Raw genomic sequence first — 26,850 nt, 5'->3', positions numbered from 1 at the left:
AATAAAGTCCTAAACTGGTTAATCTTTCTCTGTAACTCAATTCCTGAAGTCCTGGCAACATCCAAGTAAATCTTCTCTCCATTCTTTCTATCTTGTTTATATCTTTCCTGTACTTACGTGACCAAAACCGGACATAATACTCCAAATTTGGCCTCACCAATGTCTTATACAACTTTACCGTAACATCCCAACTCTTATTCTCAGTACTTTGATTCAGGAAAGCTAATATGCCTAAAGCTCCCTTTACAACCCCATCTACTTGTGATGCTAGTTTCAAGGAATTATTTATCTGTATTCCCAGATCCCTCTATTCTACCACACTTCTCAGTTCCCTACCATTAATGTCTTACCTTGGTTTGTCCTTCCAAAATCCTATACCTTACTCTTGCATTAAATTCCATCTGCCGTTTTTCAGCCCATTTTTCTAGCTGGCCCAGATCCCTCTACAAGCTTTAAATGTCTTCCTCACTATCCACAATGCCTCCAATCTTTGTGTCATCTGCAAACTTCTTGGTCCAATTGACCATATTATCATTCATATCATTGATATCAAGGACAAACCACAATGGTGCAAGCACTAACCCCTGAGGCATACCACTAGTCATAGGCGTCCTGTCTGTTACCACCACTCTTCGATTTCTCCCATTTAAACAAAACTTAATGAAGTTTACAATCTCCACATGGATACTGAGCATTTGAAACTTCCTGACTCACCTCCTATGTGAGACCTTGTCAAAGGCCTCATTAAAGTCCATGTAGACAATATCCACAACCTTCCCTTCATCAACTTTCCTGCTAACCTCCTCAAAAAACACTGTAAGATTAGTTAATCATGACCTACAACATACAAATCCATGTTGACTATCCCTAATCAGTCCATGGCTTCCCAAATAATTCTATATCTGATATCTTGGGACACATTCCAATAATTTACCAGCTTCTGACGGCAAGCTCACCAGCCCATAAGTTCCTGTGTTACTTTTTTCAACAACGGATCAACGTGAGTTGCCCATGAATCCTCCAGCAACTCACTTGTGGCTAAGGACATCTTAAATATTTCTGCCAGGACTAGTCTAATTTCTATATGATTTTCCCTCAAGGTCTGAGAAATATCTTGTCAGGCCTAGGGGATTTATCCACTCTTATTTGTTTTAAGACAGTAATCACCTCCTCCTCTTCAATCTGTAAAGGTTACATGATCTCACCCCCCCTAGTCTCATTGCTAGTTTACTGATGTAAAAAAACCCATTTAAGATCTCCCCCATCAATTCTGGCTCTATACTTAGTTAACCACTCTGATTTTCAAGGGGACCAATTTAGTACCTTACTATCCTTTTGCTCTTAACATATCTGTAGAAACCCTTAAGATTTTCCTTTACATTGTCTAACAAAGCAAAATCATGTCTTTTTTTTAGCCTTTTTGATTTAGTTATTTTCTTGCTTTTTTAAAAAACTCCTCAAGTATCTCATATGCTCCGTGTTGTCTTTCCCTGTTATACACCCCTCTCTTCTTCTTAACCTGATCTCTAATATCCTTCGAAAACCAAGGTTCCCTATGCCTGTTAACTTTGCCTTTTTTCCTGACAGGAATATACAAACTCTGTACTCTCAAAAATTTCGCCTTTGTAGGCCTTCCACTTCCAAACACATCCTTGCCCGAAAACAGCATTCCAATCCAATCTTTCTAGATTATTCTTCATTTTCTCAAAAGTGGCCTTTTTCCAGTTTAGAATCTCAACTTGAGGACCAGACCTATCCATATCCCTAATTTAAACTAATGGCATTATGATCATTGACCTAAAATGTTCCCCTACACATACTTCTGTCACCTGTCCTGTCCCCTTCCATATTAGGAGATCTAGTATTGCCCTCTCTCTAGTTGGTACCTCTATATATTGACTCTGAAAGCTTTCCTGAACACATTTATTAAACTCCAAGCCAACCAGCCTTTTTACAGTATAGGAATACTGGAACATTGAGCTGTCAGTCCTGCCCCTATTGCAATCAAGTTTCACTAATGGACACAATTTCATAATTCTATGAGCCAATTCATGCCCTAAGCTCATCTGCCTTTCCTACAATACTCCTTGTATTGAAATAAAAGCACCTGAGACTTTATTTCAGACTTTACAAGCAGTCTTCACATCATCTTTTTCTTCCTCCACTCCCCTATCTGCTCTGGCACTCTAGTTCCCATCCTCCTGCAAATCTAGTTTAACCCCCCCCCCCAGGAGCAGCACTAGCAAACCTTTCCACAAGGGTTTTAGTCACCCTCCAGTTCAGATGCAAACTGCCCTGACGGAACAGGTCCACCTTCCCTGGAAGAGCCCAGTGATCCAGAACCCTGAAGCCCTCCCTCCTGCACCATCTCTTCAGCCACGAGTCAAGCTGAATTATCCTCCTATTTCTAACCTCACTAGCACGTGGCATGGGCAGCAATCCTGAGATCACAACCCTGGAGGTCCTGTCCTTCAACCCAGCACTCACTCCCTGAACTCTCCTTGCAGGAACTCCTCACCCTTCCTTCCCACATCATTGGATCCTACATGGACCACAAAATCAGACTGCTCACTCTCCATCCTGAGAATGCGATCTGAGAGATCTTGGACCATGGGCACCAGAGAGGTAATATAGCACCCAGGATTCTCAACCTCTTCCACAAAACTTCTTGTCTGTTTCCTTAACTATGGAATCCCTTTATCACTACAGTTTGCCTCTTCCCTTCCTTTCTTCGCCATAAGGCCAGACCGTGCCAGAGACCTGACTGCCTTGGGTTATCCCTGGTAAGTAACCCCCTCTCCCTAGCAGTATCCAAAATGGTATAACTGTTATTGAGGGGCACGGCCAAAGGGGTGCCTGGCACTGACCACCTATTCTCTTTCCCTCTTCTAACTGTCACCCAGCTACCTTCCTCCTGCCTCCTAGGTGTGATAGCATCCTGTAATTCACTCCCTTAGCCTCCTAAATGATCTGGAATTCATCCAATACCAGCTCCAATTCCCTAACTCAGTGTGTAAGGAGCTGCTGTTGAATGTACTTTCACAGATGAAGTCATCAGGGATACTGTAGGTTTCCCTGACGATCCACATTCTGCAAGAGGAGCATGCCCCTGTCCTGGTTGCGTTTCCCACTGTATATGAAAAAGAAAAAAAGTTAGAAAAACCTGTCCTTATCTTGCCTCAACTCCTGTACATTCTCCTCAGACTCTGCTCACCAAAGCCTCAAAGTTGCACTCCTACACTGAGCCACTCCCACCATGGCTGCTCTGCTGAGTGCCTGCTTTACTTTTATTTGCTCCTGCTCCTGTGTAGCTTTCTTGCTCTACGGTTTGATTGGTCCGCTGCTAATGCACTGAAACCCATGAAACACCTGTTTTAAATAGTATATAGGTTTATATAGATCGGCATAACATTGTGGGCTAAAAGGTTTGTACTGAGCTAATTCACCCAAACCCATGAAACGCTCCTGTTTTAAACACTTCGCACTGGCCTGGGTGTAGCTTTCTCGCTCTGTGACTTGATTGGACCGCTGCTAATGCAATGACAATGACAACCAGCTGGGCAACATTTTCATTTTTAAATTCCATTCTTGCTTTCAAATTTTCATGGATTCAAGCTACCTTATCTCTACAACTCTCCACAATCCTTCAAATACAGCGCCTTGTATTCCATCTCAGCAGTCTCTAAACAGATGACATCAATATCGACTCCAATTCCCATTAAACCCTTCCCCTGGTCTGCCTGTCTCGCTCTCTCTTTTACTCCAGCTCCTCAACCCTTCCCTTCTCCTATCAGAGTGCATCAACCTCCATCCTCTGCCCCAATCACCTCTCAACTTCTTCCCCTTCACCTTTTTATTCAGACACTCTCCTGATTTTAGGTAACCCCCAATGAAGGGTTTGGCCCGGTTAGTGTAGCAGTTAGTGGAATGCTGTTACAGCGCCAGTGATTGGGTCCGGGGTTCGAATCCCATACGGTCTGTAAGGAGTTTCTAAGTTCTTCCTGTGTCTGTGTGGGTTTTCCCCGGGGGTCCGGTTTCCTACCACCATTCAGAAAAATATACCGGGGGTTGTAGGTCAGTTGGGTGTAACTGGGAGGCACATGCTTGTGGGCTGAAAGGGCCTGTTACTGTGCTGTAAGTCTAAATTTAAATTAAAAAATTAAAAATTTAAAACATCAACTGCCTTTTGTTTTCCACTGAATGCTGCATGACCTCATGAATTCCTCCAGCAATTATACATGAATTCTCCAGGATCTGCAGATTCCTTGTTTATCTCCTTCAAAGTTCCTCTCTCCTCTAATTTAGGTCTCCTGATCACATCCATTTGATTCACCAACAACTGCTCCCAGTGGCCTTTCGCTCTGTTTCTCAAACCACCTTTTACCACTTAGTCTGAGGAAAGTCCTGCCTCAAAGGTGGAATAAGTGGTAAAAGGTGATTTGGAAAAGTGTAACAGAGCGAAAGCAGTTGTTTTTGAACCAAATGGATATGATCAGGAGACCCAAATTGGAGGAGAGAGGCAGAACTTTCCTCAGAAGCACCTTAGAGCTTTTTGTTACATAGTTACAAAAATGCTGCATAAAACAAGTTCTCATTGTCACTGCTCCATTAAAATAAGCAGAAACTTCACTCAAAGGCTTGTGAACTATATAATAATTCTGGACCCAAGAGCAGATCCTAGACTGGATCAAGACTGGTCAATTAAATTTGTGGAAACCAGAGAATCAATGAGGAGCACATGAATGAAATAAAAAAGGAATGAAAATGTTCTGCCACAAACGTTAGCAAGAAAAATAGTGTTATAGGTGTGAGGTAGGGAAGGTTTAGATTGTTGAGTATGTTTATATAGGTCGGGATAACATTGTGGGCTGAAAGGCTTATACTGTGCAGAGATGATCTATGTTAGTGGTTATCAGGCTTGTAGGCCCAGAGCTTACTCCTGCTCCTTTTCATTGTGCTTACATGGAACTCAAGGTGCAGAAACCTTACAATTAAATTCCGATGGGCCAATATTTATAAAACAATCTGAGATTATGACTTCATATGCCTTGGTGCAAGACACCCTGGACAAAGCAAGAAACTTCTGAGGTACCTGGTTCCCATACTCTGTAACTACTGATGTTTGCCCCTGCAGCATACTCAAGTCCCCATCAATCTTCTTGGTATCTATCCTTGGTATCTACGCACCCACACCTCCTCCTTCACTGCAATTCGGGGCCCCAAATAGTCCTCCCGAATGAAGCAACATTTCATCTGTGAATCTTCAGGGGTCACCTAAAGCATTCAGTGATCCAGTTGCAGTCTCATCTACATTGGAGAGACTAGGAGATAGCTTGGTTGAGCTCTGCAATAGCATGGATCTCCCAGTGACCACCCATTTCAATTCCCCATTCCATTTCCTTACTGACATGTCTGTCCCTGGTCTCATGCACTGGCAGACTGAGACCACCCGCAAATTAGAGGAACAACACCACATCTTCCAACTGGGCACCCTCCAACCAGAAGGCATTAATATCGACTTCTCTGGTTTTCATTAAACCCTCCCGACTTCATCGCTCCCTTTTCCCTGTCTCCTTTAACTCAGTCATAATCAATCCTCACCTCTCCCCTTATCATATCCAATTAATACCTTTTGTTGATCTGGACTCCTCCCCCAGCCAGCACTGTCTGTATTCTGAGATTTCCTGTTTTTGATCATTCTAATTATATTTTGCTTATTCCTTGAAGAAGGGCTCAGGGCATCAGCATTTCAGTATGTTTTTACTCAAGTCCAATGCACTTTAGTTTACTGGAGGTTACAACACCCATCCATTACTGTAGTTCCTTCCATCAATTAATTTACAGCACAAGTTTCAGCCTTAACAAAATGATGACAACAGGAAAATACTCAATCTGATCAATTATAAATAAATTTGCATCTACATTCAGAGGAACACAATCTTTCTGAGCGGAATATATGTCTGATGAGCTGCAGTGCCACAGGTATTGCTTTTCCACTTACAGGCTCCCCTTTAGGATACTGCAAAGCATGAAATGCCAAGATTCATTCATTGGCTCCAGTAACGGTTGGAAATTATGGAGTCAATTTGTGCATGGCAAGATCCCAACATCACTTAACCCAATCCTGTTTTCTAATTATATTGACAAAGAGATTGGAGGTGCCCAGAACCCTGGAAATTGGTCATTTCCCTTCCATTCACATCTCCAGCCCATTCTCTCACAAAGTAATGCCATGGAACTGACTGACAAGTTCGGCCTCAGTTTATTGCTTCATTTGAAGAGAGATGCTATTGGGAGTGCAGAGTTCTGTGCTCAAGGCTCAGAAACAAAATTTGAAAGGATCATCTCCTGACTCACAGGCCAGCATATGGACAACTCAGCTGCAACGAACAGTTGTTACAATCCACACATTTCTGTCCATAAAATGGGAAGGCAAAATTTCTCTGATCTTCCTTAATCAAAACACATCTTCTCTCCAATCATTCAATGAATTCTATCCAATATTTAGCACGTCTGTTCCCTATTTGATTCCACATTTACAAAATCCACACCATTTTCTTTTTATCTGTGCGGACGGACTTTGCTTTGTTACTTCATCAGTTAATGTTCCCAATTGGAGCATCTGCCTGAACATTGGAGGAAGAAGCTAATTTTAAAGGGTTTGTCATCGGGATGGGGAGAAGGCAGGAGCATGCAAGTTGAGAGTAAAAGTGCATCAGCCTTGCAATTCTGCTCCTAGGTTTCATGGTGACAGATATCCACTTTGGAAAGAGTGTTATCAAGAGAAGACTAAGAATCTGAGCTGACAATGAAAGAGCTTGGAATTCTGAAGGGAAGCAGAAGTATTAAAGAAAGTCATTGGGCTTCCATTGGAGGAATTACTCGGCACGGAGAAGGTACTGCACTGAGGCTGTTCAGGAGAGTGCTTTAAATTTATTCTACCTAGTTATTTTTACCCCTGGCTAGTGGCATTGTGACTGGATAGCTTGACTGCATCTTGCATTCTGCTTCCTAAATTCATTCATCAGATGTCTGATGCTACGGTACAGAGTGCTGGTGAGAGGCTATGAGCTTTTGTGCTCCTTATCTAAGGATGGTTGTGTTGGCATTAGAGAGGGTCCAGAGGAGTTTCAGGAGATTGATCCCTGGAATGAATGGGTTAACATCTGAGGAGGGTTTGATGGCTGTGGGATTGTACTTACTGGAGTTCAGAAGGATGAAGGGAGATCGTTGAAACGAATTGAATAATGAAAAGACTGAAAGGAGGAATTTCTTTACCCAGAGGGTGCTGAATCTGTGAAATATGTTGCCGTGGATGGCTCTAGATTTCAAATCATTGGTTATGTTTAAGACTGTGGTAAATAGGTTCTTGATTAGAAGGGGAATCAAGGGTTTCAAGGAGAAGACAGGAGAATGAGGTTAAAAAGTATAGTAAATCAGCTGTGATGGAATGGTGTGGTGGACACAATGCCCGATTCTGTCCCTATGTCTCATGGTCTTCACTGCACTATTTAAGACCAGTTCACACACCACACCAAGTATTAAATCTGGGAATTTTATGGTTCAGGGCTCACTGGATAAAACATCTGAGCTATGAAACTTGTTAAGTGCAACTGTTTTCAATAAAATTTACACCATCATGCGACCATGTTAATATCAAAGCTGTCACCTAACCATGAAACTATATCAGAACGTACTTTGAATCTGGCTACACTCTGTGCCAATGAGATCAGTAGATTCCCAATTAAATTAGCCCTAAAGCAAACTACATGCTGAAGCTTTGACCACTATTTATTCTCCTTTCACAAGAGTAAAGATTTTGCAGTTCAGTTCCTAAATCCTAATTAAGGAGATGGTGTAGAACCCACCAGGTAACCATTTTGGAATATTTGCAAAGGATCTACAAAGATGGAAAATGCTGGAAGTATTTATGACATCGCAAAGCACTCATTTCATTCTTGATGGAAACATTTGAAACATTACTCCCTACAGATTAGGCCTTTTGTTTTTTTTTCAGCATTTGCCATCATTACTTAAAAATTCCATCATCACTTTACTTTTGTTAAGAGTCTGCAAAGAAAGCATCACAGTTTACTTAATGTTGCAAGATATGAATAATTGTAAGTGCGCAGGTTACCACGATTTCTCCCAGCATCCTCAAAACAGGAATTCTGGAAGTATATTTAAATTATGATGCTGATGGATTAAATTTAGCTTTCAATGCTTTAAGCTATTGCATGACGGGGATAACATCTTTGCAAAATTTAAAGTCAAGTTTACTTGGCATTTTGTAGCTAATCTGTATCCTTTCGAAGATCCAATTCGAATAACATGAGGAAGCTCTTTGTTAAAATAATGAAGCATTTGCCCATTTTGAGATACTTCAATTTTTAAGTAAGATGCTATTTCTATCTGTAGTGGACTAAATCAACTTGCAGTGAAGATTATTTTCTCACGGTATTGTACCCTGAAACACAGCTGATGTTAACTTGTGAGTGAATTTGATTCTATGGAAGTTAGGTCAGGAAAGTGCTGGAAACCATTACAAATGAAGTGATTGCAGAGCATTTATAAATGTAAAATGATTAGGTGGTGTCAATGTAGTTTTATGAAAGGGATATAATGTAAAACAAGTTCTATGAGGATGTAATCATTAGGGAGTTTTACATGTAGTGTAATTGGATTAGAAAAAGGGTTTTGATAAGGTTGTATGTAAAATGTTCTTGCATAGATTTATGGGGTGAGGGTGTAGATTACCATGGATAGAGATTGCTTTTCTATTTGCCCGTGTATAAAAATGAAATACTTTGGGGTTCTGCGCTGGTCCTCAGTTTCTGACCATCTTTATGAGCAGCAGTTAAGAAAGGGCAGAATATAACATAACAGAGTCTTCCAATTAGTTATGAGTGGATGAAAAGAATTGGGAAAGGGACTATAGACACTGTAGACCACAATGCAGACCATAAACTTAAATGTACACTGAAGTGTAATGAGGAACAGTGCTACCCACTTTAGCAAGCAGAATTTAAAAAGCTAATTATTTAAATGGCATGGGCTAATTAAATATTAGTGTTCTGACATCTGGGCATCCTAGTACAAGAAATGCAGAAGGCATACAAGCTAAAACTATGCAAGGTTTTGGACACATAATTTGGTATGATTAAAGATAACTCAGTCCGGCAAGGGTGAACAGACCTGGAGGGATAGTATGTGCAACAAACAGTGGTCTTAAGGTCTCTAGTGAGGAAGAATTAAGGCACTGAGAATGCTCACATGTTAGATTCTGACAGAATTCCTGCACTGCTGGGGATTCTAGAGTTAATGAGCGCTCACTCCAGGATAAGTAATCAGCCACTAAAGAGGGAGATGAGGGAAATTTTTAAGCTCAGGAACTGTCCGACTCTGAGCCATAAAACAAAATCAGGATAAGACTACAAGGGAATGTATCATGTATTATGCAAACTTTATACATGGGAAATCATATCTCAATTAAATTCATGAATGTTTTTGAAGATGATCAACGTGGGCAGGGCAGTAGACTTTGCTAATATGGACTTTAGCAAGGCTTTTGATAAGGTCTGGAAGGTTAGATCACATGGGAGCCAGGGTGAGCTAGCCAACAGGATACACCTTGGATTGGTGTAAGGAGACAGAGGTTGTTTTTCACATTGGAAGCCAGTGATCAGTGGTGTATCACAGGAATCAGTACTAGTCCACTGTTGTCTGTCGCCTATCTTAACAATTTAGATAAGAATGTAGTTAACATAATTGGTAGGTTGTGGATGACATCAAAATTGGTGGGTCAGATGACAGTAAAGATTATCTAAAATTGCCACAAGATTAACATTAACTGGGAAAATGGGCCAAGGAACTCACACTAGAGCAAAGTGATGTATTTTGGGAAGTTCACCCAAGGCAGGACTTAAGACAGTAAAGGAGAGGGCCTTGGGGATATTGTAGAACAGAGATACCAAGGGTTTGAGGTACGTAGATCCCTGAAAGTGGCGAGACAGCGAGACAAGGTGAGGAATGGGCCAATGTGTACAAGAGTTAGGATACTATGTAATAGCCATAGAGGATATTGGTGAGAGCAAACCTGGATGCCTGTCTGCTTTTTGTTCATAAGTTGGCGAAGGGCTCACACTTGAAACATTGGTTATGCACCCTTGCTACATAAAGAACGCTGCACAATCTGCTGAGTTTCTCCAGCACTTTTGTATAATAAACTATAATCACAACGTCTGCAGATTTTCTTGATTAACTGAATAAGTTGAGTTTGTTTTCCAGGGAGCACAGAGGTGTCCCAACAGAGAGATATAAAATTATATAGACAATTGATGGGGGTGTGTAAGGTGGGAGGTTTGAGGGAATTCAAGGGGGGGATATTTCCCTGTTCTGGGGTGTATTAGATGAGGCATAGGTAAAAGGTGGGAGGCTTGAGGGGATCTGAGGGTAGTTTGGAGTCTGCAGCATGAGAGGGTGATCAAGGCAGGGAAGGTTGCAGACCAGAAGTGAGTAAATGGGATTAATATTCATGGTTCTCATTTGTACAGGCACATCAAATAATTCAAATGATCACAATAATGCTCTCCATTTTACTTCATGCGGGGAGACATGGCAACTCTAAGAATACTGTTTCCTGAAGGGATTTAGAATGAAGAAAGTTGAATCAATCACCCACCTCTTTGCCTGCCCTGGATGCTCCTCAAGGCCAGAATATTCTGTTCATCAGACAGGAACTGCTTCATCTTGTGAAAAGGTTCCTTCCCTCGAACAGTCAGCTTATTCCATGGTTTCGGCCTGGCCAATATCTCGCTTACAGAGCCTTGGGACAGTCCCAGTACATAATGTCCAAATATCCGTTGGCCAATGTTGTGCTTGATCAACTGCTCTTTTACTTGCCGTGCAATTTCCGCTGTGTCTAGATCCTCGCCCTCAGATATGCTCCCAGCACTCTCTGACTGGCTGGGTGATGGGATCATTCCATTCAGGTCAGAGGTCGCTTGGATGGGACTTGAGGATGATATGGCATTTGTGCTGTAAGGACCTGTTGGAAAAAGCATGGTTGTGCTTCCCGCATCCTGCATTGCCTTGGAGTAGAAGGACTGCATTAGCTGCCGCTGAAGAAGCGAGTTTAGTGCAAATTTCCCTGCAGAGGCCAGGGGGATCGGGGAGCTTGTCAATGATGTGCTGAAAAAATCTTGACCTAAAACCGTCGGTGAGAATTGGTGCGTACCGTTAGCACTGGAAGCCTGCTCATTCGCGTTGCGCAGCAACTTAGAGGGAGGGGAGGTTGGTGAGGTCGAAGGACGCAGACTCTCAAGTCGGTCTTTCCCATTTCTCCCAGCTGACCCTACAAGAAAGGTCAAACACAATGCATTATGGGGGAGTGAAAAAGTAAAACCATGAAAATTAGCAAACTTTAGCCCAAAATTGCAGGCTTTCAAAGGGCTTTGCTGTTGATATGAATGGTCAAATTTGACTAGGCCAGACTAACCCCCAAAGACAGATGTCATGCATTTGTGGTTTGTACCTTTCTTGTAAATAGCAGCCTGGAGAATTCCTGACAACCATTTATGCAGCCCAGTGCAAACATTTACTTCATTTATGTGTCACAGTTAGGCAACAAGTTAGTTTAACCAATGTAAAATCTTACTCAGAGACACAATTTCAGCAAATACAAAGTGACACCAATTACATAAGATTGAATACAGCATTAGCTAGAAAATGTACACTGTGACAGAAACCTAAGAGAAAAAAAACAAGGCTTAAAAACCCAAATGCATCAATAAAATTCAAGAAAAGAATCTGTTATTTTTTATGATCACTATTTCCATGAAAGTGACTTACTATTACCCAGTCTGTACAAATACACAACCATAACTTAATGGTCTAGGAGGGTGTAATACATATTAATCTTGCTGCCATGCACTAATGCAGACTTTGATCTCAGGATACGTACTCACATTCCCCAAGCACAGCTACAGAAGCTGCAAACGCAAAGACCTACCGCTAAGGTCACTGTTGGCGATACGCAGAGTTGCATTTTCAGATTGTAATGAGCGGTTCTTCTCCAGCAGAAGTACCTCTAAGGTTTTGGATGTATCCTGTTAAGGCAACAGCAATGCAGTCAGATTTACTTAATGTTAAACATGTGATATTTCAGTAGCCAGCAAGGGTTCCTTAAGAATTAAAATTAATGACAGACATGCAGCCCAAGGCAATCACTTCCAATCCCAAGGCCTTTTCAAAGCATGTTGACTTCATGAACTGACCGATTAGCCTTGTTTATTAACAGCCACACTGAACAAAACTCATTTGTGAATATGCACTAACTCACAATGAAGTATAAAGCACTTGCCCCTCCTTTAGCAGACACGAGAAGAGGCCACAAAACCCCTCCATCTCAGAAACTGTGATCCAACAACCTGGTATTCTAAAAGTACAATAAAGGATTATATGGCATACCTTGTGAACTGAACCAATTGGAGAAACCTTTCTTTCTTTCCCAGTTCCACAGTTCTGAAGTTACCAAACTATCCACAAAACAATGAACTTTTTTTTTGTGCCTCTATCCCCAAAATCTACCAGACCATCTTGCAATCAGCTGGGATTATCCGCCTTCTACCTTCCAGGTCAGGGGAGGAAAGATACAATCGGAGACTTTGTGTGTGGCCGGGTGAGGGACTATAATTTAATCCTCCCATCAAAGGATCAACCTATTTTCTATTTAAAAATATGATACAAGCATACAAGCGTACTAGAATCGTGGAACATTAATACACGTGTATAGAATTATCTTTCTTTCTTTCTTTCTTCTTTGGCTTGGCTTCGCGGACGAAGATTTATGTATGGAGGGGTATGTCCACGTCTGCTGTAGGCTCGTTGGTGCGGGACAGGCAGGCACGGTTGCAGCGGTTGCAAGGGAAAATTGGTTGGTTGGGGTTGGGTGTTGGGTTTTTCCTCCTTTGTCTTTTATCAGTGAGGTGGGCTCTGCGGTCTTCTTCAAAGGAGGTTGCAGCCCGCCGAACTGTGAGGCGCCAAGATGCACAGTTGGAGGCGATATCAGCCCACTGGTGGTGGTCAATGTGGCAGGCACCAAGAGATTTCTTTAAGCAGTCCTTGTACCTCTTCTTTGGTGCACCTCTGCCTCGGTGGCCAATGGAGAGCTCGCCATATAACACAATCTTGGGAAGGCGATGGTCCTCCATTCTGGAGACGTGACCCACCCAACGCAGTTGGGTCTTCAGCAGCGTGGATTCGATGCTTGCGGACTCTGCCAGCTCGAGTACTTCGATGTTGGTGATGAAGTCGCTCCAATGAATGTTGAGGATGGAGCAGAGACCATGAAGGATCGATAAAGAGATAGACAACAGACTCGCCAAGGCAAATAGCGCCTTTGGAAGACTACACAAAAGAGTCTGGAAAAACAATCACCTGAAGAAACACACAAAGATCAGCGTGTACAGAGCCGTTGTCATACCCACGCTCCTGTTCGGCTCCGAATCATGGGTCCTCTACCGGCATCACCTACGGCTCCTAGAACGCTTCCATCAGCGTTGTCTCCGCTCCATCCTCAACATTCATTGGAGCGACTTCATCACCAACATCGAAGTATAGAATGATACAGCAAAGGAAAATTTAAACTAATCCAATCTACTTGCACCTTGTGACCGGCTGCATTGTGGCCTGGTATGTGGATATCAATACCTCTGAGTGGAAAGCCCTGCAAAAGGTAGTTGATACAGCCCAGTATATCACATGGTAAACTCTCCTCATCACTGAGAAATCCACATGTTGGAGAGCAGCAGCAATCATCAAGGTCCACAACATCCAAGATATGCTTTGTTCAAATTTTAAGTTGATGATGTTCTTGCTAATGCCATCAGAAAAGAGGCATAGATGCCGCACTTTGCACATTATTTATTACTGAATATTATTTTTTTTCAGTATTGCAGCCAGTTTGCTTCCATCTCTTTCTTTGTTTACATTTTGATCGGTTGTACACGAATCTTTCTTCTTGTTTACAGATAGATACGTAGAAATTCTGCCTGACCCTCAGGAAAAAGAATCTCAGCGTTGTTTGTGATGTCATGTATGTACTCTGACAATAAATTTTAACTTCAAAACTTTGGTTTCAATGCCTCTGAAACATTGCTATTATGACTTTCACCACCTCCCCTGTTCCAGGTACCTAACACTCTCTAAAAAAAACTTGTATCATAAATCTCCTTTCAATGTTTCACCTCATCTTAATTCTATGCCCACTAGTATTTGACATATACATCCCTGGGAAAAGCAATGACAATCCACATCTTTATGAGGGACGCAGGACAAGTGGAGACACTCTATCTGCCTTACAGTAGACAAAAGTTCAAGAATTTCATATATGTTACATTCTAAATGTAGTATTATGTGACAAATGGAACTTTTACCTTTACTTATTCTTTCAGGTCTCCCTTGCCCTCGACATTCCAAAGAAAACAACCCCAGTTTGTCCACCATCTTATCCCAGCAATATCCTGATGAAGTTCTTCTATACCTCCACATCCCTCCTGTAATGCAGTGACCAGAACTGTTCATAATACTCCAAATGTGGCCTAATCAGAGTTTTGTACAGCTACAATGCATCTTCCTGACTTTTATACTCAATGCCTGACCAATGAAGGCAAGTATACTGAACACCTTTGTTATTACCCCCCTACTTGTGTTGCCTTCATGTAGGATTCAATCTGGCCCACCCTGACTTTGCCAGCCATAAAAGGAGTTAACCAGCCTGGAGTCAGAGTTTTACAGGACAGGCAGACCCTTCGGTCCAACTTGTGCATTCCCACTAAGTTGTATTCCCAAGCCAACGGGTGAGGCAAAATCACAGAGGAAGCGTGTCCCAATTAGCAATTGACCCATATCCCTATAAACCTTCCCTATGAGGTCCTTTCTGATTAGGTCACTGGGAGCAAAATATTTCTGAAACATGACGACAGCTTTGACTTCTACCATCCTCTAATCTTCAGAATAAGATTTTTAATTCTTCAGTGAAAGGATATTCCATGTGCTGCTGCAATTTTTCAAACTGCCTCATACTCACTAGATTACTTTCCATTTCCTAACAACCCTTTCAATTATTTTTGGGACTAAAGGGACTTTGTTAGCACTAACACAGGAACTGCAATGGAAAATTCACCAGACAATGGGAAATTCAAAATAATAGTTTTTTATTAAACTATTAATAACATAGCATTTTTTACTTATCTCTAAACTTACTTTACTCTAAACTTATCCCCACTAAGCAAAGAGTGTGTGTGTGTGTCTTTAAAAGTTCAGCATCATTTTAGTCTTGCTTGACGGTCTTAAATTTTCAATTCAGAAATAATTATGAAGTACTTTTAAACATCATATCTTCAGGCCTCTTTACTCACAATAGTTTTATTTTATTCTACAATGAATTCACAAACCAGACAAGGGTTAAATGAAGTGGCCAAACACAAAAATAGACCCAGTAGAATTCTGTCCTCTTTTCCAAAGAGACAGTGAAATGGTCATCCTTATTTCAAAAGCCAATGATTATGTCTTTCCCCTTTCCCAGGTGTAACACACAATAGCACCAATTATTGGGTTACATTAACTCAACCCTGTCTCTCACAAGGTTTCAACTCCTATGTCACAGGGGTTTTGACTTCTGTACACTCCAAACTGAATTCTTCCAAAACTGCACCTGGTAATATATTTCTCCAAATCATGCAACCATTACATCATCACTGAGGTGTCCCAATTCTTGGAAACCACACGACCATCAGTCTTATTTCTACCAAAATTCTGTTCCTTTTTCAAAACCATTCCATATCCATAACAATCTCTGACCTCATCTCTGTTCAAGAGACTTAAGTGGCTTTGATTAAAAGCAGATGACTTCCTTCAGCAGTTCATGAATAATTAAGACCCACTTGAAATCCATTAACTCTATCTGTCCAAGACACTTCAACTCCAAGAATGAACTCTCTTCTCAGAAAACAATAGTTCTCTATTAATGTGCTGTGTCCTGTGTGTGACCCTATACCAACCCACAACTAACTTACTAAGAATACAGATACAATATTTTAATTCTATAATTTACTTTGCTAAGACATTTTTATAAAAGAAATATATTTTAACATTAAAGGTTACACAAATATGTTACACTACTTCCTTTCTCAATCCAGTCTCTCTTCACCCTCCTCTGCTCTGAAGAATATAAACAAGTCTATCAGACCTGTCTTGATGGTGACAATTTTCCAGTATTGGCAGCAGCCTTATACACTTTCTCTGCAAACATTTCTGTGTGTTGACCAGGCACAGTATTCAAGCTGTAGCTGGAGTAGTGCTAAGCAAGCCTGGCACCACTCTTCACTTGTGCCTCAGAAGTACTGCACATCTGTTTAACCAACTGCTCTGCTTCTTCAAAGCGATATACATATATCGCAAGGTACCTATGTGATGCACTGTTGTGACAGTAAGCAGACACAAGATTCAAAGAGTGAACAATAGGCTTTATTCAGCTTAAAGTCTCTGCTGGGGCTAGCTGTGCTCAGCTCCTGAGTGACTGACCTCGAGAAGGGTTGGATGTGGCTTATATCCCGGGCAGATGATTGGCAGCCAGCTGGTTGGGGTTTGGTCTATTCAGGTTGACTGATTGACAGCCAGCTAGGTGTTGTCTGTCCTCCGTGATAAAGCTCTCTGCAGGTACACAGGTCGCCTCCTGCAGTAGGCTAGTGGTGTATCACCACAACCTAGTTTATCCAACCATTACTATCTTCACACATGTGCCATTGCTTCATCCCAATGGTTCCACCTCACACTTCCCTGGACTACATTCAATCTGCCACTTTTGACCAAGACATCTTCTATATCCTCCTCCAGTGGAAAGCGTTCCTTCACACTCTCAGCAGCATAGCCAATTGTTGTTATCATTTGCAAACTATTTCTCATGCCCACTCCTTTGAAGCTAAATAATTGCTGTACCCAACAGAAATTAATAAACTGAACTTGGAGTCACTGGAACCCTGCTGGTTACTGTGTCCAAGGACACTCATCGAACACTGCCCATTGCTACAACCACTGAGCCAAATCTGGATCCAATTTGCTACTTCCCTTTTGATTTGATGTGCGTTGACTTTTTTGAGCAGTTTGCTGGAATGACTTCACTCTCTTAATCCTTATTTAACACCATCATAAGTTGATAATTTTAAAGTGTTTGTGGAAGAATCCTTCAGTGCAATTTATATCAGTGATTTCTATTGTGAATTAAAAGGTTTAGGATCAATGTTACAATGTTTGACGAAACAGATCGTGAAATCTTGGTGGGTGGTGCAGTTAGCACAACGCTGTTCCAGCACCAGTGACTCGGGTTCACTGGCGGTGTCTGTAAAGGAGCTTGCATGTTCTCCTTGTGTCCGTCTGGGTTTTCACCGGGTGCTCCAGTCTCCTGCCACCCTCCAAAATGTACTTGGGTTGTAGGTCAATTGGGTGTAATTGGGCAGCACTTGCTATGGGCTGAAAGGGCCGTGTTGTATGTCTTAATTTAAATTTAATTTCAACTATAATTCAAATTTAAAATTACAATTTAAAATTTAAATTAGACCAGTAGGATTACCATAATTCCACAAGATTGATCTCGTAGAAAAACTGAATGACGAAAGTTATTTTCCCAGCCCTTTTTATACTTTTAAAAATACTACATATTTTACTCATGTTAAAGAAGGAAAGCATAAAGAACCAAGTAATTTCATCATGTGATGATACCATTAAAAACAATAAATGAGGTGTGATCTCATTCTGTGCTATCCTCATAAAAGTAAGAGAAACATCCCATTCCTCCCACCATTCAAAATATACTGGGGCGTAGGGTAATTGGGAGTAAACTGGTCGGTATGTGCTCTTGGGCCAAAATGGCCTGTTACCGTGCTGAATGTCTAAATTTAAAAGCAGCAGATGCTGGAATCTTGAGTGAACAAAGAGAACCTGGAGGGACTCAGTTAGTCAGGCAACATCCACGGAGAGAGATGGTCAGCAACATTTCAGGTTGGGAACCTTTATGAAGTTAACTGGTATTATATAATACTCACAATGCTATTACAGTGCCAGTAACCCAGATTTGAATCCAACGCTGTCTGTGAGGAGTTTGTACTTTCTCCCCATGACTGCATGGGCTTCATCCCACTCTTCAAAATGTATGGGGATTGTATTTTGGCAGCACAGGGTCATGGCAATTTAAAATTAATAAGAAAGGCACTTCAGATACATTGACAAAATCACCCACCCTTATTCTAACGACACCAACAAAAAGACACATTTACATTCGTTTATTAAGGTCAAGCTGATGGCATGTTAAGTTTCAGACATACCGTAAAGGTTAAAAAACTTTCATCTTCTAGTGTTTAAGATATCAATCCATACACTTTCACAGCTTGATCTCTTTAACATATGAATTTAATTTTTTCCAATTCAAATTTTGTATTTTAAATTTGGACACACAGCATGGTAACAGTCCTTTTCGGTCTACAAGTCCTTGCTGCCCAAATTCACCCAATTGACCTGCAAACCCTCAAATGTTTTTGATCAGTGGGAGGAAACCGAAACCCACAAAGACATGGGGAGAACATTCAAACTCCTTACAGACAGCTTGGCAATTGAACCCAGTCCCGATCATTGGCGCTATAACAGTGTTACACTAACCACCACACCAAAGTTTTTTTTAATCTTCTAAAGCAATTAATTAGCAATTAAAGTAACAAAAACATTTTAAAAGGATAATTGACTATTCGTGTGGAATTTAAAATTTCCAGACATTTTGAATAATATTTTAAGTTGTAAACTACAAACACTTGGATGAACTTATTGATATTGCACTTCAATAACTTACCAAATAAACCACATACAAGTCATAATTAATCAAAAGGATGTATGGATATAACAATAAAGTCACAGATGGTAATATTCTCAAAGAATTGATTACCTAAGTGATGAGCACATAACCATATACCCATTTATGGAGCGGAAACAGGCCATGTGTTCTGTAAATTTATATCACTAAGAACATAAAAACAATTGGGTTCTGTGAGGCTTTTAAATTGTTCAAAATTAATGAATTTATTACAAATTTCATAGACTTTTGCATTAGGAATTATAACAGTATACGTGATGATCCCAATGGAGCTTTTATTGTAGAAATTAAATACTTTATAAAATTAATGCAAACAGCAGTCAGAAAGCAAAACCAGAATTCACTAATGAAATAGATTACTGAAATAAAATATTTGAAAATCAAGCTATTACACTTGAATGAAATACTGGCAGTGGCTCTGAAACTGGATCCTGAGATCTTACGTGTTCTAAACCTGAATTTTGAAAAGTGCCTCTTTCACATCAAAGTGGGATTGTTTGTAGAGGGATGGGTCAGTAGATTTGCAGATGACATGAAGGTTTGAGGAGTTGTGGTTGGTGTACAAAGTTGTTATAGTTTACAACAGAATATAGGCAGGATGAACAGCTGCACAGAAAAGTGGCAGATGGAGTTCAAATGAAGTGATGCATTTTAGAAGTTCAAGCTTAATGGCAGGATTCTGAACAGTGTGCAAGAACAGAGGGAACTTGGAGTCCAAATACATAGCTCTCTCAAGGTTGCCACGCAGATTGATTAGGAAATTAAGAAGGCTTATGGTATGCTGGCCTTCTTTAGTCGGGGGGGCGGGGGCGAGGGGGGTTTAAGTTCAAGAGTTGTGAGGTAATATTGCAGCTTTATAAAACTGTTTTAGACCACATGGAATATTGTGTTCAGCTCTAGTCGCCTCATTACGGCCAGGATGTGAAGCTATGGAGAGGGTGCAGAGAAGATTTACCAGGATGATGCCTGGAGTGGAGAACATGTCTTATGAGACGAGGTTAGGAGAGCTGGTGGGGGGGGGGCTTTGCTCTCTGGAGAAAAGAAACAATGAGAGGTAATTTAATAGAGGTCTACAAGATTATGAGAGGCACTGATAAGGTGGACAGCAAGCACCCTTTTCCTGGGATGAGAGTAGCAAACACCAGAGGACGTGTGTGCAATCTGAGGGAAGGAAAGTTTAGGAGAGACATACAAGTTTTTCTTATACAGAATAGTGGGTGACTGGAATGCATTGCCATGGGTGGTGTTGAAGGCTGGTACAATAACAACATTTTTGAAAAAGACTCTTAGACAGCCATATGGATACAAGAAAAATAGAGAATTATGGGTATAAGGTAGGGAAAGTTTAGTTTGTTGAGTAGGTTTTTAATCAGCCAGTACATCGTGGGTGCCAGACCAGTTGGGGGGGGGGGGGGGGTGTGTTGGCGTTGGACTTGGGAGGGGGAGTTAGTGGCGGCCAAGTTTATGTCCAGAACTGAAAAAGACTGTTCTCGTACAGAGATTTCCTTGTCCCAGTCTAAACTGTTCCTCTGTAAACACTGCTGAATCTCTTCCCAGAACATTGAAGAATGCCATTGACACACACAGAGAGTCACAATATTACTCAAGTGGAACTGAGAGTATTAAATAGGTGCTGAACATTATGAGTTTAGCAAATAATGTACCTGTGCTCCAGATCCTTCCGATGGTACAAATTCCATGGACTTCAAGATACTATAAATAATGGGAAAAGGGTGAATTACATCCTTGAATTGGTAAAAGCAGAATACAGCAAGACAGAGTCCTCCATTCAATTCCAAATATTCTGGTTCATAACAAGCACTTTGAAGTGTCAGTCTTGGTTTGCCGAGATAGTCCAGGTCTCAGTATCGCTGCTTGCTTGTGGACCAGGATAATGCAGTACTCAACATTTGCTTCTAATTTTCTGACTGGAAGGATGTAACAAATTTCTTGGCCCTCTGTTTAATGTAAGAGGCCAGTCACTGAAAACAGTGGAAACTTCTTTTTGAAGAGATAGTGAATGACTGGAATGCTGTACCTCAGAGTTGTGGAGATGAGATCAATAGAAGTACTTGAAATGGAGGGAGATAAATTTTGGAAAGATTAGGCTACAGGGAAAGGGCACTAAGGAATCATCATCGAGGTCTGTTCAGATTGAATGGGGGAGGGGTGCATGGCCTCCTCCATGTTCCTGTGTCCTCGTGTTTAATTAACTTATCCTTCATCAAACACACTTAGTTCAAAATTAATTCTGTGTGATAGTTTCCCAACTCCACCCACTAGTGACATCTACATTCAAGGACAATGACCCAAGTGTGAGACAAACCATTTCTGGGGGATCCCAGAGAAAGCTTGAGGTAGTTAGAGTCTGCAAAACTGAATTTTCATGTCAGGCATATTTATTGTGAATCGTTCTAAGAACGAAACTGCTTCATTTATCAACACTCACCTCAACTCCTTTTTAACTTCTTCATAGTCAGACTGTTCTTTCAACTTTTCCTCCAGTTGCTTCAAAAATAGACAAAATGACTTATCAAAATATAATAATGATGCAATTTGGTAAAAGTAGTGCAATTATTCAGTGTTCATCCAATAGCACAAGAAATGACAGCGTGCAGCAACTTCTGTCAGGCCAATAAAAACTGTTCGACTTCAAGGCACAGTGTTCATATCTACACAGAGCATTCTTGTTTTCGAGACTACCTTAGCAGTCAGAACCATGCACATGGAGCCAAGAAGTTATACAGGAAGGAAACAGGCCCTGCAGCCCAACTCCTGCATGCTCGCCAAGTTACCTTGCTGAAGAGGCCCATCGATAAACATAGAAAGGGCAGATACTGGAATCTTGAGTGAACAAAGGGAAAATTGGAGGGACTCAATGGGTCAGACAGCATCCGTGAAGAGGAATGGTCAGTCAACATTTTGGGTTGGGACCCTTTATTAAGAATGACCAGTTTTCTTGTGTCTAACATCTCTTAAAATTAATTCTACATGGATAAAATGTCCTAACTCCACTCACCAATGACATTCACATTCACAGAGATAACTTCCCAGTCCAAAACACTGACTTTTTCTTTCCGTTGATACTGTCTCATCTGCTGAGTCCCTCCAGCTTCTCAAAGTTCAAAACTTATTTCCATTCTGAACATCTTGCAGATCATGAAATGATGCATAGCTTTACCAGCATTGTTTTAATACACAAAAGTGCTGGAGGGACTCAGTGGGTCACACAGCATCTATGGAAACCAATGAGCAGCTGATTGTTCAGCATTTGCCCAAATAAAAGTTGGTGTTGGGAGGGGTGGCGAAAGGAACCTATTACCAGGTGATAGGGATATACAGGTGGGAGGGGGATAAAGAGAAAGGAGTTGCAATAGGGGGGTGGGGCAGAGGCTTGAGAAAAATGGTCCCTAATAAGAGAAAAGGGTGTGGGGTGGGGAGTTGGAGAAAGGAAGGTATGGATGACAGGCAGGGGAAAGAGGAAGAGAGAGTTGAGAGAAAGTGAGAGAATGGGAGGGGGATTACGAGAAATTGAAGTTGATATTGATGCAGTCCAGTTTGAAGACTGCTGAGATAGAATATAAGGGGAGTTCTTTCAAATCACGAGTGGCCTCAACCTGGCAGTACATGAGGCCATGGACAGGCACGCTAGTATGGCAATGGGATGTGGAATTGAAGTAGTTGGCACACTGGTAGGACATCACGATTTGGGGCCTCAAAACAGTTCTTCCAAGTGAAGCGACACTTCACCTGTGAATCTGTAGGAGTCAGTTACTGCCTCCTCTACATCGGGGAGGCTGGAAGCAGAATTGGAGATTACTTCATTGAGCATCTTCGTGAGCCAAGATGGAATATAATTATTGTTCTCCATCTGCAGACACCATGCTTCATCATTTATTTAAATGTAATTCCTTAATCCTTTTGAAATTTCCACCATTCAGCAGTGCTTTTCTGTAATCCACACATATTGTTCACAAAATAGAAAAATTCAATGACTGTTCCCTGAAGACAAATTCAATGCTAGCAAATATAGAAATATGTTAAAAAAAACTACACATTAAGAGCATCTTCAAAAATCTGCCAGAAAGTTATCAATTATTTAAAATCTGTAAACTCTCCTCAAGTTCTCTTACCTTAAGTGTGTTGTTCTTTGTGGTAAGTTGCTGCTCGAGATGAGAAACCTGATTTGCTGAAGTTTCACGGAGTTTTGTCAGATTTGCCTGTAATCTCTGCACATCCTCAACTAACTGCATTATTTCACGATCTTTCGCAGCTAATTCAACCTCCAGACTCGATCGTGTTAACACTTCAATAGCTTGCTCCTAATAAACAGGACCCAAAATATAAATTTTAGACGTTAATATTCTTTCATGTTTTTTTAAAATCCATACAAAAAAAATGCACCAGCAGTTCATTTATCTTAGTGGAAGAAATACTGAGCACATTCATCCATTAGATTGTAACGGTGATTTCTTCAATCTAAGAAACAGAAACAAGAGCTTGGCACCACAACTTTTGCTGTCAATTCATATGATCTTATTCCCCAAGTTCACCTTCCAGTCCAATTTCCTCCATGTGTAACAATCTTCGTCCAAACAGATTCAAAGACTCAGTCACAGCTTCTGTCATAGAGAATTCCAGAGAATTTTAACTGCCTCTCTCAGGAAAGACAAGTCTCATTCCAATTCTAAAGAGTGAACCCTTCTGCTGAGCCTTGCTCCAAGACTCTACAACATATGGCAACAGTTTAATCCTTCTATGTTTTCCAAATTCCTTCAGACTGAAATAAAACAGCAGGTCAGCCAGCATCTGTGCATAGAGAAAGTTATAGCATTTCAGGTCGGTGAGATTTCATCAGAACGTTCAGAATTTTCTGCTTCTCGTTTTACATTGATCTAAACTCAACTGGTACCAGTAAATGTCCCTCAATTCTCTCTTTTAGGACAAGCTCATCAACAAAGGCATGAATCTAATGACACTCCACCTCCAAAGTAGATCATGTCCTCCCTTAAGCCTGGAGACCAACTGTCTTTCAACTGTGGCACCATTACAGAACCTTTTACAATATTTGCAAGTTAATTTTGTGATCCGTCACTTGCATTACCAAATTTCATGATTACAATGTATTAATTTCCTACCATTTAAAAAAATAACTTTTTTTTCTATTTTTCCAATAATTAACCTCATATACTCCAAATGCCATCTGCTAGCCAACACATTTAATTGAAGAATTTGAGCGGCGGTGCCAAGACCAGCATTAATTGATCAACATTGCCTTCTTGAAGCCCAGAGCAGAAGTTAGCCAGTTTGGGTCAAGCCTGGTGCAGAATGGGCCTCTGACAGAAGGCCTGTCCGTGGTCAAGAGGAGATTATTAGTGCGGTAGGCACAGGGATTGGAGTTATTGAGAAGACACCTGAAAAATTACATTTACTGGGCTGAAAACCAAAGTCAAAAGACATAGGAAGTGGGCAGATGGTGTTCAAGTGGAGACAGCTGGTAGGGAGTTTGCGTGGAAGGCCAGTGCAATAAGTTGCAATAAAACAGGGATAAAGTTTTTTTAATTTAAAAAACCTTGCAGTAAAGCTACAGATTGGTAGGTATGATGTTGTGGCCATCAAGGAGTCATGACTTGGAATAAGTGAAACAAAAAGGAACTCTGTGGTGACCTGAAAGAAAGAGGTTATCATCTGGAGAACCCTGAAGGGAGCAAGTTTCGTCAGCAAGACATTGGAGTGGCTGAGGAAGTACATCAGCGATGGATGTCCTGGAACAACAAATCTCTCTCTGATAACCGACAAGAACCTACTTGAGCGGTAACCATTTATCTTTCAAGCACCAAAGCCTGGTGAACTTTATAAATGTTAAATTCAGTGCACAGTAAAAGAATTGCCTGCAACCAGTGAGCTTGCAGGAGTGAGAAGTGAGATTGGTCTGTGAACCAAAGAACTTTTCTGAACTTACACACACATTATGCACACGTGCGCTTAGAATTAGAAGGGGGTTAAGTTAGGTTAAATAAGTCAATAGAGATAAGATAAAGTGTGATTCCATTTTCATGTTTAAAGATCATTAAAAGCAACTTTTGCTTAAGTATCCATTTGTCTTGGTGAATATCTATTGCTGCTGGGTTTTGGGGTCCTCTGGGCTCGTAACAGTAAAAAGACTCGGAGAGTCACCTTTTCACCAGACTTTTAACACAGGCCCCTTGCCTGATTTTTGCTCTTGAGGAAGGGCTCAGGCCTGAAACATTGCTAATATATGGTATCTTTACCTCCTACTGACTGTGCAAGACCTGCTGGATTCCTCAAACATTTCTGTATTTTTACTAAAGTCAGTGTCTGCAAACTTTTGTGCTTTAGTCAATTTGATACTTAACAAGTCTGTTATTTTATGGGAGTAAAGGGAACTTCAGTGGCATAAGAGAGGAAATAACCAAAATGGATTGGAAGGGGGCATAGGGAGGGAGACGACACAGCAGCAATGGATGGAATTTCTGGGAGAAATGAGGAAAGCACAGGATGGAGACAAATAAAAAAAGAGGACATATTAGAATGGAAAAATGCAACAACTATGGCTGACAAGGAAAGTCAAAGCCAACATAAATGCAAAAGAAAGGCCATACAAGGAAGCAAAAATTAGTGGGAAGATAGAGGACTGGAGAAATAAACTACAAAACATAAGGAGGGAAAAGATATATGAAAGTAGGCTAGAAAATAATATCAAAGGCCTTCTTAATTATATGAAGGATAAAAGAGAGGCAAGAATAGATATTGGACCACTAGTAAATTATGCTGGAAAAATAATAATGGGAAACAAGAGGGCATAGGAACAAATTAGTATTTTGTACCAATCTTCACTGTGGAAGACATGAGCAGTGTGCCAGATGTTGAAGTGCATCAGGAAAGGGAAGTGAGTGCAGTTACTATTTCAAGAGAGAAGACATTCCAAATGCTGAATAGTCCAAGGGTAGATAAGTCTCTCAGACCAGATGAATTGGCATTGGGTTCCAAAAGAAGTAGCTGGAGAGATTGTGGAGGCATTGGTAATGATCTTTCAGGAATCAATAGATTATGGCATGGTTCTGGAGGGCTGGAAAATTGCAAATATTACTCCATATTCAAGAAGAGAGGGAGAGAGCAGAAAGGAAATTATAAATTGGTTCGCCTGAGAGCAGTGCCTGGGAAGATAATGGAGTTGATTGTCAAGTATGAGGTTACATAGAACTTGGAGACACAATCCAAGATAGGTTAAGGCTATCCTTAAGGGAAAACTTTGTTTGATAAATCTATTGAAATTCTTTGAAGAAGTGACAAGCAGACTAGCTAAAAGAGATGCAGTGTATGTTGTGCATTTGGATTTTCAAAAGGCCTTTAACAAGGTGTTGCACAGCCTTGTGGGTCCCCGATGCTGAGGATGATGTTGGGGAAGGTGCTGTCACCAATCCTCACTGATTGTGGCCTGTGTGATAGGAAGTCGGGGATCCAATTACAGAGAGTGGTCCTGAGACCCAGCTCATGGAGTTCAGGGATGAATTTTAAAATAAAATTTAAACATACAGCATGGTGACAGGCCTTTTCGGACCATGAGTCCGTGCCTCCCAATGTACACCCAATTAACATAGCCCCGGTACGTTTTAAACGGTGGGAGAAAACCAGATCCCCCGGGGAAACCCTCACAAACACGAGGAGAATGTTCAGACTCCTGACATAGAGCACAGGATTCGAATCCCTGCTGGTGCTGTAAAGGTGTTGTGCCAACCGTGCTGCCCTTGGATTGGTTCGATGCCACTGTGATGAAGATGTGTTGTACTATCAATAAATTGTAGTTTGAGATAGATATCCTTGTTGTCCAGGTGTTTCGTTCTCAGTGTCAGGCCAAGGAGTTGACATCTGCTGTAGGCCTGTGCAGCAGAAGGCGAATCAGTCAGTCA

General features: G+C 41.1%; 1 protein-coding gene across 15 annotated transcripts in view; it reads right to left on the bottom strand.

Annotated features, from left to right (window-relative positions):
• LOC138736062 (protein CASP-like) overlaps positions 1-26,850 on the bottom strand; it is a 525,702-nt gene that overhangs the window by 182,065 nt on the left and 316,787 nt on the right. For 8 of the 15 annotated variants that reach the window (XM_069884929.1, XM_069884921.1, XM_069884920.1 and 5 more), the window contains 5 exons: positions 23,053-23,241; positions 21,369-21,427; positions 20,584-20,632; positions 12,011-12,107; positions 10,682-11,353 (listed from right to left, as the gene is read on the bottom strand). In XM_069884929.1, coding sequence (XP_069741030.1) covers positions 10,682-11,353; positions 12,011-12,107; positions 20,584-20,632; positions 21,369-21,427; positions 23,053-23,241 — 1,066 coding nt within the window. The remainder of the gene's footprint in view (positions 1-10,681; positions 11,354-12,010; positions 12,108-20,583; positions 20,633-21,368; positions 21,428-23,052; positions 23,242-26,850) is intronic. The other 7 variants (XM_069884931.1, XM_069884932.1, XM_069884934.1 and 4 more) reach the window with 2 other exon arrangements.

This window comes from Narcine bancroftii, chromosome 6 (assembly GCF_036971445.1).
Source record: "Narcine bancroftii isolate sNarBan1 chromosome 6, sNarBan1.hap1, whole genome shotgun sequence".
In the NCBI taxonomy this organism is placed as follows: Eukaryota; Metazoa; Chordata; class Chondrichthyes; order Torpediniformes; family Narcinidae; genus Narcine; species Narcine bancroftii.
This window is presented reverse-complemented; position numbering and strand designations above follow the sequence as displayed.